Source organism: Macaca nemestrina, chromosome 1 (genome assembly GCF_043159975.1).
Source record: "Macaca nemestrina isolate mMacNem1 chromosome 1, mMacNem.hap1, whole genome shotgun sequence".
NCBI lineage: Eukaryota > Metazoa > Chordata > Mammalia > Primates > Cercopithecidae > Macaca > Macaca nemestrina.
Window position 1 is genome coordinate 101,403,006 of NC_092125.1, and position 15,178 is coordinate 101,418,183.

Sequence of the window (15,178 nt, forward strand, 5' to 3'; positions counted from 1 at the left end):
TGAGAAATGTCTGTTCATATCCTTTGCCCACTTTTTGATGGGGTTGCTTGTTTTTTTCTTGTAAATTTGTTTGAGTTCTTTGAGGATTCTGGATATTAGCCCTTTGTCAGATAAGTAGATAGCAAGATTGCAAAAATTTTCTCCTATTCTGTAAGTTGCCTGTTCACTCTGAGGGTAGTTTCTTTTGCTGTGCAGAAGCTCTTTAGTTTAATTAGATCCCATTTGTCAATTTTGGCTTTTGTTGCTGTTGCTTTTGGTGTTTTAGACATGAAGTCTTTGCCCAGGCCTATGTCCTGAATGGTATTACCTAGGTTTTCTTCTAGGGTTTTTATGGTATTAGGTCTAACATTTAAGTCTCTAATCCATCTTGAATTAATTTTCGTGTAAGGAGTAAGGAAAGGATCCAGTTTCAGCTTTCTACTTATGGCTAGCCAATTTTCCCAGCACCATTTATTAAATAGGGAATCCTTTCCCCATTTCTTGTTTCTCTCAGGTTTGTCAAAGATCAGATGGCTGTAGATGTGTGGTATTATTTCTGAGGACTCTGTTCTGTTCCATTGGTCTATATGTCTGTTTTGGTACCAGTACCATGCTGTTTTGGTTACTGTAGCCTTGTAGTATACTTTGAAGTCAGGTAGCATGATGACTCCAGCTTTGTTCTTTTGACTTAGGATTGTCTTGGAGATGCGGGCTCTTTTTTGGTTCCATATGAACTTTAAAGCAGTTTTTTCCAATTCTGTGAAGAAACTCATTGGTAGCTTGATGGGGATGGCATTGAATCTGTAAAGTACCTTGGGCAGTATGGCCATTTTCACAATATTGATTCTTCCTATCCATGAGCATGGAATGTTCTTCCATTTGTTTGTGTCCTCTTTGATTTCACTGAGCAGTGGTTTGTAGTTCTCCTTGAAGAGGTCCTTTATATCCCTTGTAAGTCAGATTCGTAGGTATTTTATTCTCTTTGAAGCAATTGTGAATGGAAGTTCATTCATGATTTGACTGTCTATTTGTCTGTTACTGGTGTATAAGAATGCTTGTGATTTTTGCACATTAATTTTGTATCCTGAGACTTTGCTGAAGTTTCTTATCAGCTTAAGGAGATTTTGGGCTGACATGATGGGGTTTTCTAAATAAACAATCATGTCATCTGCAAACAGGGACAATTTGACTTCTTTTCCTAACTGAATACCTTTTATTTCTTTTTCTTGCCTGATTGCCCTAGCCAGAACTTCCAACACTATGTTGAATAGGAGTGGTGAGAGAGGGCATCCCTGTCTTGTGCCAGTTTTCAAAGAGAATGCTTCCAGTTTTTGCCCATTCAGTATGATATTGGCTGTGGGTCTGTCATCAGTAGCTCTTTTTATTTTGAGATATGTTCCATCAATACCGAATTTATTGAGAGTTTTTAACATGAAGGGCTGTTGAATTTTTTCAAGGCCTTTTCTGTATCTATTGAGATAATCATGTGGTTTTTGTGTTTGGTTCTGTTTATATGCTGGATTATGTTTATTGATTTGCATATGTTGAACCAGCCTTGCAACTCAGGGATGAAGCCCACTTGATCATGGTGGATAAGCTTGTTGATGTGCTGCTGGATTTGGTTTGCCAGTATTGAGGATTTTTGCATCAATGTTCATCAGGGATATTGGTCTAAAATTCTCTTTTTTTGTTATATCTCTGTCAGGCTTTGGTATCAGGATGATATTGGCCTCGTAAAATGAGTTTGGGAGGAGTCCCTCTTTTTCTATTGATTGGAATAGTTTCAGAAGAAATGGTACCAACTCCTCCTTGTAACTCTGGTAGAATTCGGCTGTGAATCTCTCTGGTCCTGGACTTTTTTTGGTTGGTAGGCTATTAATTATTGCCTCAATTCAGAGACTGCTATTGGTCTAATCAGGGATTCAACTTCTTCCTGGTTTAGTCTTGGGAGAGTGTAAGTGTCCAGGAAATTATCCATTTCTTCAGGTTTTCTAGTTTTTTTGCATAGAGGTGTTTATCGTATTCTCTGATGGTAGTTTGTATTTCTGTGGGGATGGTGGTGATATCCCCTCTATCAATTTTTATTGCATCTACTTGATTCTTCTCTGTTTTCTTCTTTATTAGTCTTGCTAGTGATCTATCAATTTTGTTGATCTTTTCAAAAGACCAGCTCCTGGATTCATTGATTTTTTTGGAGGTATTTTTGTGTCTCTATCTCCTTCAGTTCTGCTCTGATCTTAGTTACTTTTTGCCTTTTGCTAGTTTTTGAATGTGTTTGCTCTTGCTTCTCTAGTTCTTTTACTTGTGATGTTAGAGTGTCAATTTTAGATCTTTCCAGCCTTCGCTTGTGGGAATTTAGTGCTATAAATTTCCCTCTACACACTGCTTTAAACGTGTCCCAGAGATTCTGGTATGTTGTACCTTTGTTCTCATTGGTTTCATAGAACATCTTTATTTCTGCCTTCAGTTCGTTATGTACCCAGTAGTCATTCAGGAGCAGGTTGTTCAGTTTCCATGTAGTTGAGTGGTTTTGATTGAGTTTCTTAGTCCTGAGTTCTAGTTTGATTGCACTGTGGTCTGCGAAACAGTTTGTTATAATTTCTGTTCTTTTACGTTATGTGAGGAGTGCTTTACTTCTAACTATGTGGTCAATTTTGGAATAAGTGTGGTGTGGTGCTGAGAAGAATGTATATTCTGTTGATTTGGGATGGAGAGTTCTGTAGATGTCTATTAGGTCCGCTTGGTGCAGAGTTGAGTTCAATTCCTGGATATCCTTGTTGACTTTCTGCCTCATTGATCTATCTAATGTTGACAGTGGGGTGTTAAAGTCTCCCATTATTATTGTATGGGAGTCTATGTCTCTTTGTAAGTCTCTAAGGACTTGCTTTATGAATCTGGGTGCTCCTGTATTGGGTGCATATATATTTAGGATAGTTACCTCTTTTTGATGAATTGATCGCTTTACCACTATGCAGTGGCCTTCTTTGTCTCTTTTGATCTTTGATGGTTTAAAGTCTGTTTTATCAGAGACTAGGATTGCAACCCCTGCTTTTTTTTTGTTTTCCATTTGCTTCGTAGATCTTTCTCCATCCCTTTATTTTGTGACTATGTGTGTCTCTGCATGTGAGATCAGTCTCCTGAATACAGCAAACTGGTGGTCTTGACCCTTTATCCAATTTGCCAGTCTGTGTCTTTTAGTTGGACTATTTAGTCCATTTACATTTAAGGTTAATATTGTTATGTGTGAACTTGATCCTGTCATTATGATATTAGGTGGTAATTTTGCTCGCTAGTTGATGCAGTTTCTTCCTAGCATCAATGGACTTTACATTTTGACATGTTTTTGCAATGGCTGGTACCTGTTGTTCCTTTCCATGTTTAGTACTTCCTTCAGGATCTCTTGTAGGGCAGGCCTGGTGGTGACAAAATCTCTAAGCATTTGTTTCTCTGTAAAGGATTTTATTTCTCCTTCACTTATGAAACTTAGTTTGGCTGGATATGAAATTCTGGGTTTAAAATTCTTTTCTTTAAGAATGTTGAATATTGTCCCCCACTCTCTTCTGGCTTGTAGAGTTTCTGCCTAGAGATCCACTGTTAGTCTGATGGCCTTTCCTTTGTGGGTAACCCGACCTTTCTCTCTGGCTGCCCTTAAGATTTTTTCCTTCATTTCAACTTTGGTGAATCTGACAATTACATATCTTGGAGTTGCTCTTCTCGAGGAGTATCTTTGTGGCGTTCTCTGTATTTCCTGAATTTGAATGTTGGCCTGCCTTACTAGGTTGGGGAAGTTCTCCTGGATGATATCCTGCAGAGGGTTTTCCAAGTTGGTTTCATTTTCCCCATCAGTTTCAGGCACCCCAATCAGACGTAGATTTGGTCTTTCCGCATAATCCCATATTTCTTGGAGGCTTTGTTCATTTCTTTTTACTCTTTTTCTCTACACCTCTTTTCTCACTTCATTTCATTCATTTGATCTTCAATCACTGATACTCTGTCTTCCAGATGATCGAGTGGGTTACTGAAGCTTGTGCATTTGTCATGTAGTTGTCGTGTTATGGTTTTCATCTCTATCAGTTCTTTTAAGGACTGCTCTACTTTGGTTATTCTAGTTAGTCATTTGTCAAGTCTTTTTTCAAGGTTTTTAGTTTCTTTGCGCTGGTTACATAGTTCCTCCTTTAGCTCTGAGAAGTTTGATCGACTGAAGCCTTCTTCTCTCGACTCATCAGAGTCATTCTCCGTCCAGCTTTTTTCTGTTGCTGGCGATGAGCTGCGTTCCTTTGGAGTGGGAGATACGCTCTGATTTTTTCAATTTCCAGCTTTTCTGCACTGCTTTTTCCCTATCTTTGTGGTTTTATTTGCCTTTGGTCCTTGTTGATGGTGATGTACTGATGAGGTTTTGTTGTGGGTGTCCTTTCTGTTTGTTAGTTTTCCTTCCAACAGTCAAGACCCTCAGCTGTAGGTCTGTTGGAGTTTGCTTGAGGTCCACTCCAGACCCTGTTTGCCTGGGTATCAGCAGCAGAGGCTGCAGAAGATAGAATATTGCTGAACAGCGAGTGTTGCTGTCTGATTCTTGCTCTGGAAGCTTCGTCTCAGGGGTGTACCCCACTGTGTGAGGTGTGAGGTGTTGGTCTGCACCTAGTGGGGGATGTCTCCCAATTAGGCTACTCAGGGTTCAGGGACTTACTTGAGCAGGCAGTCTGTCCATTCTCAGATCTTAACCTCCATACTGGGAGATCCACGGCTCTCTTCAAATCTTCCGTATGGGGGCATTTAACTCTGCCGAGGTTTCTGCTGCTTTTTGTTTAGCTATGACCTGTCTGAGAGGAGGAGTCTACAGAGACAGGCCGGCCTCCTTGAGCTGTGGTGGGCTCCACCCAATTCGAGCTTCCTGGTGGCTTTGTTTACCTACTTAAGCCTCAGCAATGGCGGGCGCCCCTCCCCCATCCTCGCTGCTGCCTTGCAGTTAGATCTCAGACTGCTGTGCTAGCAATGAGGGAGGCTCCCTGTGTGTGGGACCCTCTGGGCCAGGTGTGGGATATAATCTCCTGGTGTGCCATTTGCTAAGACCCTTGGTAAAGCGCAGTATTAGGGTGGGAGTTACCCGATGTTCCAGGTGTTGTGTGTCTCAATTTCCTTTGGCTAGGAAAAGGAATTCCCTTCTCCCTTGCACCTCCCAGGCAAGGCAATACCTCGCCCTGCTTCAGCTCTCGCTGGTAGGGCTGCACCTGCTGACCAGCACCACCTGTCCGACATGACCCAGTGAGATGAACCTGGTACCTCATTTGAAAATGCAGAAATCACCCATCTTCTGTGCCACTCATGCTGGGAGCTGGAGACTGGAGCTGTTCCTATTTGGCCATCTTGGGCCAAATCTTGCTCTGTTGCCCAGGCTGGAGTGCAGTGGCATGATCTCAGCTCACTGCAACCTCCACCTCCTGGATTCAAGTAGCTGAGACTACAGGTGTGCACCACCACACCTGGCTAATTTTTTGTATTATTAGTACAGACGGGGTTTCACCATGTTGACCAGGTTGGTCTCAAACTCCTGAACTTGTGATCTGCCTGCCTTGGCCTCCCAAAGTGCTGGGATTACAGGTGTGGCCCATCACTACTGGCCAGGCTTTTGTTTTTTTTTTCTTTCTTGCAATAGAGGAGACACATCTAGTTGGGACTTACTACCTTTCCCATGCAGTAGCTGTTCTCATTCCTCAGGCCCGCATCATGAGAGAGGATTTATGTGGTCTACATCTCTGATCCTAATCTTTCAGAAGACCCTAGTGAGGTTTACAAAAAAGGGCTTAGAGACTGATGTGAAATTCCCTGTTTCTATGACTCCCAGAGCTTCTATATACTCATGCTAGCCTTTACTAATTTGTTTACAATTTTAGCTGAATTTTTCTTCTTATTGGCTTGTACAGTGTCTGGCATCTGTCCCAAGTAAACAAGGGTTTGCATTCCTTCTGTCCTTGGAGGAGTCTGTCTGTCTTTATGTTTTGGGTTAACTGGTTGCCCTGATATTTCAGTTCTTTGATAAATTCAAGTTGTGATTTTGATGGTCCAGCTTCAAAAAATTGTAAATATGAAAATGAAGCTCTTTACAGCTTTTTGCATGCTAATCTTAACTTTAAAAAATTATCTGTAATCCCAGCACTTTGGGAGGCCGAGGCAGGTGGATCACCTGAGTTCAGGAGTTCAAGACCAAGATGGTGAGACCCCATCTCTATTAATAATATCAAAGTTAGCCAGGCATGGTGGCACACATCTGTAATCCCAGCTTCTTGGGAGGCTGAGGCAGGACAATTGCTTGAACCTGGGAGGCAGACATTGCAGTGAGCTGAGATCACGCCACTGCACTCCAGCCTGGGTGACAGAGTGAGACTCTGTCTCAAAACAAAACAAAACAAAAAACAAACAAACAAACAAAAATTATTTGCAGGCCATGCCTGGTGGCTCGTACCAATAATCCCAGCACTTTCGGAGGCTGACACAGGAGGATTGCTTGAGGAGTTTGAAGTTATAGTGAGCTATGATCATTCCACTGCACTCCAGCCTGAATAACAGAGTGAAACCCTATCTCGAGAAAAAAAAATTTTTCCCCTAAATTAGCTTCAGATAATTTTTTTGAAAACCAAACAATATAGTAAATAGCCCAAACACATTTATATGGATGATACCTACAAAGCACAAACATATATTTAGAACTCCTTGAACAATAACAAGCAGCATAAAAGAATGTAAATCTGTCCAGCAAAGACTCATTTATGAAAAAACAACCCTGAAACATCCAAGTAGGACGAATAAAAAGGGATCCTGGGATACAGACTTTGGAATATTCCATTAACTTCACTGCTCTCAAGTGCTGGGATTACATGACTAGTTTCTTATAAGTAATAGGAAATTTATAGCAGGATCCTTTATGTAAACCTCATGGCAGTAACTTGTACTTCTATCCTTAATAAAAGTGTATGAGATTCTCATCTCACTATGTAGGGTTACAAGTAACATTTATGATCTCTTTAAAAAGTTTCATGTTGAATATCTCCTCCATAATTAAAAAATGGATGTATTGGCTGAATTCATTCATTCATTTGACAAATATTCACTAAGCACCTACCACTTGCGAGGTACTGTGTTAGGTGGGGATACAGTGTGATAACGACATGGAACTAATATCCAAGTCAACCATTGAAGTCAAAATTCTGGGCTGGCAAACTTTAGTTAGGAGTCCCCATTTTAGAAAATATTATTTCAAGCAGGCCTCCTTTTTATCCAGAGAGTGTATACAGTATAATAAAACTCAGCACACCAAGATTTACAGTTCTTGTGTTTTTCTCCCTAAGTAGAGTAAAATCTCCTTCAATAAAGTGATTGTGTTGTCAACCACTGCATATTCTTGAGTACCAAGATGCTTGACTCCAGGCAGGTGCTGAGAGAGTCTGTTGGGTGAGTGAATGTATATCAATGAAAATCAAACAGAGGAAATTTTCTTTATATATTTTAGTAGTAGTGTTTTTTTTTTCTTTTTTTGTGATGGTTACTGGCTCTTCTCTAAGAATAATGGAGAAAAGGTGTTAGTTTATACTGTCACACAGGGCAGTCATAGGAGACTCTGACAAAGCAAATCAATCAATGTTAAATCAGAAATGAGAATGTAGTAAGGGGGTGAAGAGACGGGAAGAAAATACATGGGAAAATATTGAAAAGGACAGAGTGATCAAAAACAGCAGGGACATGGGAACATTGGGTGGCACTCTGGGAGCCATTTAGTTTTATGCTCTTATTGTATGATTGAGGAAAAAAAGATCCTTAGTGGTTAAGTGGCTTTTCAATACCACGACAGACTTGTTCCATAGCAGTTGAATTAGGCGAAGGTGAGTAAGTTGGAAGTTGGTGACAAGGAGAGAAGTTCGAAACTAGAGAGGAGAGTCAGAACCAGAGGGAAATGAGAGACTAAATAGGCGTCTCAGGGTTTTTGGAGTGAATTTTCTTTGTTGCAGTCATGGGAGGTTTGTCTGTTGGTTGCAGAAAGAAGTCAGAATAGAGATATCGTGGGGGTAGGTTTGTTTGGAACAGAAATCAAAGACCATTTTTTCTGAGAGAAGGAAATAACAACTGCAAATGACATGCTGTTTTTGCCACTTCCATTGCTAGCTGTTCTCCCAGGTGGTGGCAATGCAGACGGTAAGAACTCTGACAACTGCCCAGTTGGGTGGATGAAAGTCTGTGTGTGTGTGTTTGTGTGTGTGCACATGTGTGTATGTGTGTGTATATGTGTGTGCTTTCCCTAGCATATACCTGGAAAGTGAGAGTGCCAGGCTGGTTCCATTCTGACTGTCCATGACTCCAAGTCCCCGAGCTCTGAAGAAGGTGGTTGATAAGTCATGGGGCTCTGTGGCAAGCAAACGTCTGCAAAGACCATGATGGATCCCCTTTTCTCCAGATTCTGAGTTCCCCAACTCTGGCCTCTCTCCATTCTCTTTCTCAATTTCTTTCTCCCCATTCTATTTGTTCTTTTGCCACAGGGCTCAAGGAGCCTGTCTCCTTCCATGTCATCCAGATCGCATCCTTTTCTAACCATTCCTGGAAACGAAATCTGATCTCAGGTTGTCTGGGTGATTTGCAGACCCACACCTTGGACAGAAATTCCAGCACCATCATTTTCCTGTGGCCCTGGTCCAGGGGAAACTTCGGCAACGAGGAGTGGAAGGAACTGGAAATGTTATTTCACATACGCTGCGATCGGTTCCTCGAGGAAATGCATAGATACTCCCGTGAAATACAGATTGAGTGTGAGTTCAGTTTCCTCCATGGGGAGTAGGGAGGTGGGAGACAGGGGATGTCTCAATGTTTCTTATTCCTGTAGGAAACAGCCTGACTCTCTTCTGTATCTTATTCTATTCTTTCCATCATAAAACTGCAATTGCATACTTTTGGGCAAGGGCTCTTATCCAGACTCTAACTGTTCAAAAACCTCTGCTACTTATGAACTCCTCTATTATTGACTGCAGGGTTATGCATTATTACCTTTTCTTACAAGTATCCTATGGCCACCCTTTTTCCTGCCCTACAACCAGATACCTTCAGCTTTCTCACTTTCTCATTCGTTCTCTTCAACAGTCTCTCTATATATACTCAATTGTAACCCATTGCATTCCATTCAACTTAAGTTGTTGTAATCTCAGTTCTCTTACACCAAGTCCTTCCTCACCCACAGCATTCACATCACTTTCTTTGACCAATCTGCCCTCTTCCATACGTTACTAATCTTTTCCTCCACCGACAGCTTCCACCAATTTCTCTTTCTCTGAATCCCTGACCAAACCAAATTTTATTCCATTATGTCAAACCCTGCAAACTTCCCCCTTCTGCTTCTGCAATCTTTGGTTCTACTCCTACAATCTTTTCTTCTACTCATTTCATTTTATCTTTTTTTTCTCCCTCTTTCCCGTATTTCATAACCCCAGATCCTTTTGAGATACAGTGGACAGTAGGCTGTGAACTGCACTCTGGAAAGTTCTCAGGAAGCTTCCATAGGTTGGCTTATCAAGGATCAGATTTAGTGAGCTTCCAGAACAACTCATGGTTGCCATCTCCGGTGGCTGGGAATATGGCCAAGCATCTCTGCAAAGTGCTCAATCAGAATCAGCATGAAAATGACATAATACACAGTCTCCTCGGTGACACCTGTCCACGTCTCATCTTGGGTCTTCTTGATGCCGGAAAGGCACATCTCCAGAGGCAAGGTCAGTCCTGCACCCTCCCTCCAAGAACTTTTGATTTCAAAATCATACCCTTCCACCACCCCCTTCCAATTTGGAATAAGGAAGAGCCACCCAGAAGTGGGAAAGGCTGGGTGCAGTGGCTCACATCTCTAATCCCAGTGCTTTGGGAAGCTGAGGCTGGAGGACTGCTTAAGGGCAGGAGTCCCAGACCAGCCTGAGCAACATAGTGAGACCCCTGTCTCTAAAAAATAAAAATAAGTTAGCCAGTCATGGTAGCACACACCTGTAGTCCCAGTTACTTAAGAGGCTGAGGCAGGAGGATTGCTTGAGCCCAAGAGTTTGAGGTTACAGTGTGCTATGATTATAATTATGCCACTGCACTGCAGCATAGTGACAGAGTGAGACCCTGTCTCAAAAAAAAAAAAAAAAGAAAAGAAAAGAGAAATGGGAACGATGTGTCTATCTAAACTTCTAAACTACTGTGGAGATATGAAACTCCAAGTCTGTATTTGAATATCTTTTCTGTCCTTTGCAGTGAAGCCCGAGGCCTGGCTGTCCCGTGGCCTCAGTCCTGGCCCTGGCCATCTGCAGCTTGTGTGCCATGTCTCAGGATTCTACCCAAAACCTGTGTGGGTGATGTGGATGCAGGGTGAGCAGGAGCAGCAGGGCACTCAGCGAGGGGACATCCTGCCCAATGCTGACGGGACATGGTATCTCCGAGCAACCCTGGAGGTGGCCGCTGGGGAGGCAGCTGACCTGTCCTGTCGGGTGAAGCACAGCAGTCTAGAGGGCCAGGATATCATCCTCTACTGGGGTGAGAAAGAGCTGGGGCCCAGGCTGGAAAGGCCAAGTGGTGGTCTTCAGACATAGAGGGAGGGCAAGCTGAAAATTTTAGGATTTTAGGGATTATAGCCCCAACATGAATAAAACTAGGTAAGCTAAGAAATGGAAGTATTGAAAATGAGGGCACTGTAGATGCAGGAGGATGCTGAGGATAAGATGAAGAATCCATCTCTGAGCAGGGATGAGAGAAAAACAAAAAAAGAAAAGAGATTGGTAAGCTGGATACTCAAATGAAAAAAAGAAGCCAAGGGAATGCAGTGAAACAGGGAGTGGTGAGGTAAAATGGGTGGATTATAACATCCTTGGTGTCTCCCCAAATTCACAGAACATCACAGTTCCATGGGCTTGATCATCTTGGCGGTGATAGTGCCTTTGCTTCTTCTGATAGGTCTTGCGCTTTGGTTCAGAAAACACTGGTGAGTTCTTGGCCTGTGTCTTTCCTACTCTTATTTCCTACCCCACTTGTCTTCCCATGGTTTTTGTTTCTCTCTCCTCAGTTCTTCTCTCCCCAGTCCCCTTCCCTATTACTCCTCAACTCTTAGCTCCACTTTATTCAGAGTGACTTCTATCTCTGTTTTCATCCAGTTTCCGTTAAGACACACCATGATCCTCCTTGTCACCCTTCTCCTTTTGGGGTGAGAGACCAGCAGTTCAACAGCTCAGGATACACCTGAACACATCATGGTGATGACGTCCTCTCAACTCTCCTTGTAAAACTTTTGTCAGTTTTGCTTGTTTCTGATTAAAGATCATTTGTCAATATAAGCTCAATTTAGTTTTGCAGGATTTGTTGTTCTGACCTGGGTTCTGGGACTTTAAAATTCAAATTTTATCTCCAAATGCAATGGGATCCTAGCAATATTCACATGTTCAACTATTAATGGATCATCAGGCTTGTTATAGATGTCCCTTATTCCCGAGGGCCTTCCCTGACTCACAGGTGGGAAACGGACTCTTCCTGGTCTGAACTCCCACCACATTTCAGCCGTACTTTGCTAACTGTACTCCTCACTTCCTCTCCTTCGTTGCAGCTATTTAGGTCCCCCTTTTCCTTCTAATTTTTCTACTCCTTCAGTGCAAAGTATGTGTGTTTTTAATATATGCATACCTGGTGAAGGATCTTGCTTTCATGAAACATGTTCTCAATAAAACTCTGTGTTGAATTTATGCCAAATTTGTAGTCTTTTCTTATTCTTTTCCTTCCTGGTGCTTTTGAAGTACTTGAGACATTTGATACTCTTCTGGTTAAAGGCCTTCTTGGTTGGAGGAAATTTTACACATTCCTAGTTCTATAGTTTGTTCTCTGAGCTCCAGAGGAGAAACACAATTTTGTCTCTTACTACTCCTATCATTCAACTATAGAGAGTTATTCGAGTTAAATTAGTGTTGCAGGTATGCAAGGCAGGATGTATATCTTTACTATTCAGTGGCTCAGGGACAACCAGCAGAGTTCTCACATTGGAGCTTGTTAGAAAGGTAGAATTTGGGCCTCACCTTAGATTTACTGAATTATAATTTGTATTTTGGAAAATCAGCAGGATACTCACAAGTCCACTAAAATTTGTGAGGCACTGATGCTAGTGATGCCTGAGATGTAGTACAAGTGTGTCACTGAAGAGAAAATGATCAAAAAAGGGAACAAGAGTGTTGCTCCTCAAGATTGAAGTGAGATCAAGGCAAGTAATATCGTACTGCACATTCTTGTTATTCATGACAGTTATATTCTCTGCAGTTGCTGGAAACACTGGATTCGTGAGCACTTAGCCGTTGTTCCCAGGGAAATACAGGTGTTAGGTTCTTGTGAGCTTTTTCACAACATTTTTGTTAGCTGATGAATACATAAGCTTGTTTTATGTGTGTTTCTGTTTAAAGACATCTTATTTTATATATGTATATATTTATAATTAATTCATTGTATGCAGTATTTCCATATAATAAACACTATCTAAGAAGTGTTTAGTGTATTCCTGACCTTGGTTAACATGATCATAAATTTCTTTGGTTTTCAGCCTCACAACACTGCTGTCCACTATACTTTAAAAAAATGGTTGTCATTTCATAAATCCACAAATGTAGCTATTTTCCCATATGTTCAGCATAGCATTATAAATGTTACTTTCCCAAGCAACTTCACCTACAGATGGGTGAATTTCCTCCCCCTTTTCCTGCATGTACTCCACTGTTGATTTATTAACATTGAATTCATTGTCAACAGCCATGTAACTATAACAAAGCTTATGTAACACACACATTTTTCTCTGTAAGGCATGTCACAGCCTTCTTATGCTTAGGAAAATGAGACAACACTTAAGCATTACACTTGGGAGCCATTTAAGATTGTGAAATCACCAACCAAAAACACAAAAATGTGAAAAAGTTGGCACTATATAGACTACAAAAAGGACGCTTGTTTACTGTGTGAGAGCTGGAACGTGACGACAGAGCACCACCTTTTTCTACCTTAGAAACAAGTTCTTTGAGGGACTCAAATTTTGTACCTCTCTGCACATATTCATGAATGATTGTGAAAGTGCTATGAATATATATCTAGGGGCTACACATAAAATTTGGCAAGTAGACAAATTAGCAAAAGTAACATTTTTGGATAATGAGGATTGACTATTGATACCAGATGGTAGTATTTGTCAAGATATCCATAGCAAGACTTCAATTACTTTAGGGTTTTCACCTGTGCCTTAAGGCAGCAGGGCTTTCTGCCCTTTCCCCGGCAGGTAAGGGCTCTTTTATTTATTTATTTTTTTAATTATACTTTCAGTTCTAGGGTACATGTGCACAACATGCAGGTTTGTTACATATGTATACATGTACCATGTTGGTGTGCTGCACCCATTAACTCGTCATTTACATTAGGTATATCTCCTAATGCTATCCCTCCCCACTACCCTGTCCCACAATAGGACCCGGTGTGTGATGTTCCTCTTCCTGTGTCCAAGTGATCTCATTTTTCGATTCCCACCTATGAGTGACAACATACGGTATTTGCTTTTCTGTTCTTGCGATAGTTTGCTGAGAATGATGGTTTCCAGCTGCATTCATGTCCCTACAAAGGACACAAACTCATCCTTTTTTATGGCTGCATAGTATTCCATGGTGTATATGTGTCACATTTTCTTAATCCAATCTGTCACTGATGGATATTTGGGTTGATTCCAAGTCTTTGCTATTGTGAATAGTGCCGCAATAAACATACACATGCATGTGTCTTTATAGCAGCATGACTTATAATCCTTTGGGTATATACTCAGTAATGGGATGGCTGGGTCAAATGGTATTTCTAGTTCTAGATCCTTGAGGAATCGCCACACTGTTTTCCACAATGGTTGAATGAGTTTACAGTCCCACTCACAATGTAAAAGTGTTCCAATTTCTCCACATCCTCTCCAGCACCTGTTGTTTCCTGATTTTTTAATGATTACCATTCTAACTGGTGTGAGATGGTATCTCATTGTGGTTTTGATTTGCATTTCTCTGACAGCGAGTGATGAGCATTTTTTCATGTGTCTGTTGGCTGTATGAATGTCTTCTTTTGAGAAATGTCTGTTCATATCCTTTGCCCACGTTTTAATGGGGTTGTTTGCTTTTTTCTTGTAAATTTGTTTGAGTTCTTTATAGGTTCTGGATATTAGCCCTTTGTCAGATGAGTAGATTTCAAAAATTTTCTCCCATTCTGTAGGTTGCCTGTTCACTCTGATGGAAGTTTCTTTTGCTGTGCAGAAGCTCTTTAGTTTAATTAGATCCCATTTGTCAATTTTGGCATTTGTTGCCATTGCTTTTGGTGTTTTAGACATGAAGTCCTTGCCCAGGCCTATGTTCTGAATGGTATTACCTAGGTTTTCTTCTATGGTTTTTATGGTTTTTGGTCTAACATTTAAGTCTCTAATCCAACTTGAATTAATTTTCGTATAAGGAGTAAGGAAAGGATCCAGTTTCAGCTTTCTACTTATGGCTAGCCAATTTTCCCAGCACTATTTACTAAATAGTGAATCCTTTCCCCATTTCTTGTTTTTGTCAGGTTTGTCAAAGATCAGATGGCTGTAGATGTGTGGTATTATTTCTGAGGACTCTGTTCTGTTCCATTGGTCTATATCTCTGTTTTGGTACCAGTAGCATGCTGTTTTGATTACTGTAGCCTTGTAGTATAGTTTGAAGTCAGGTAGCGTGATGCCTCCAGCTTTGTTCTTTTGGCTTAGGGTTGTCTTGGTCTTTTTTGGTTCCGTATGAACTTTAAATCAGTTTTTTCCAATTCTGTGAAGAAAGTCATTGGTAGCGTAATGGGGATGGCATTGAATCTATAAATTACCTTGGGCAGTATGGCCATTTTCACAATATTCATTCTTCCTATCCATGACCATGGTATGTTTTTCCATTTGTTTGTGTCCTCTTTTATTTCACTGAGCAGTGGTTTGTAGTTCTCCTTGAAGAGGTCCTTTACATCTCTTGTAAGTTGGATTCCTAGGTATTTCATTCTCCTTGAAGCTATTGTGAATGAGGGTTCATTCATGATTTGGCTCTCTGTTTGTCTGTTACTGGTGTATAAGAATGCTTGTGATTTTTGCACATTAATTTTGTATGCTGAGACTTTGCTGAAGTTGCTTATCAGCTTAAGGAGATTT

General features: G+C 41.0%; 1 protein-coding gene across 2 annotated transcripts in view; it reads left to right on the forward strand.

Moving 5' to 3' along the window:
* Positions 1-7,210: 7,210 nt before the first annotated feature.
* Positions 7,211-15,178, forward strand: part of LOC105498109 (T-cell surface glycoprotein CD1a-like) — a 28,681-nt gene continuing 20,713 nt past the window's right edge. Inside the window, exons 1-6 of one of the 2 annotated variants that reach the window (XM_071082995.1) lie at positions 7,211-8,160; positions 8,502-8,768; positions 9,444-9,722; positions 10,237-10,515; positions 10,870-10,960; positions 11,130-11,711. In XM_071082995.1, the coding sequence (XP_070939096.1) occupies positions 8,103-8,160; positions 8,502-8,768; positions 9,444-9,722; positions 10,237-10,515; positions 10,870-10,960; positions 11,130-11,139 (984 nt within the window). In that variant the 5' untranslated portion in view covers positions 7,211-8,102 and the 3' untranslated portion in view covers positions 11,140-11,711. Of the gene's footprint in view, positions 8,161-8,501; positions 8,769-9,443; positions 9,723-10,236; positions 10,516-10,869; positions 10,961-11,129; positions 11,712-15,178 lie in introns of those variants that run through there. The other variant, XM_071082996.1, reaches the window with a different exon arrangement.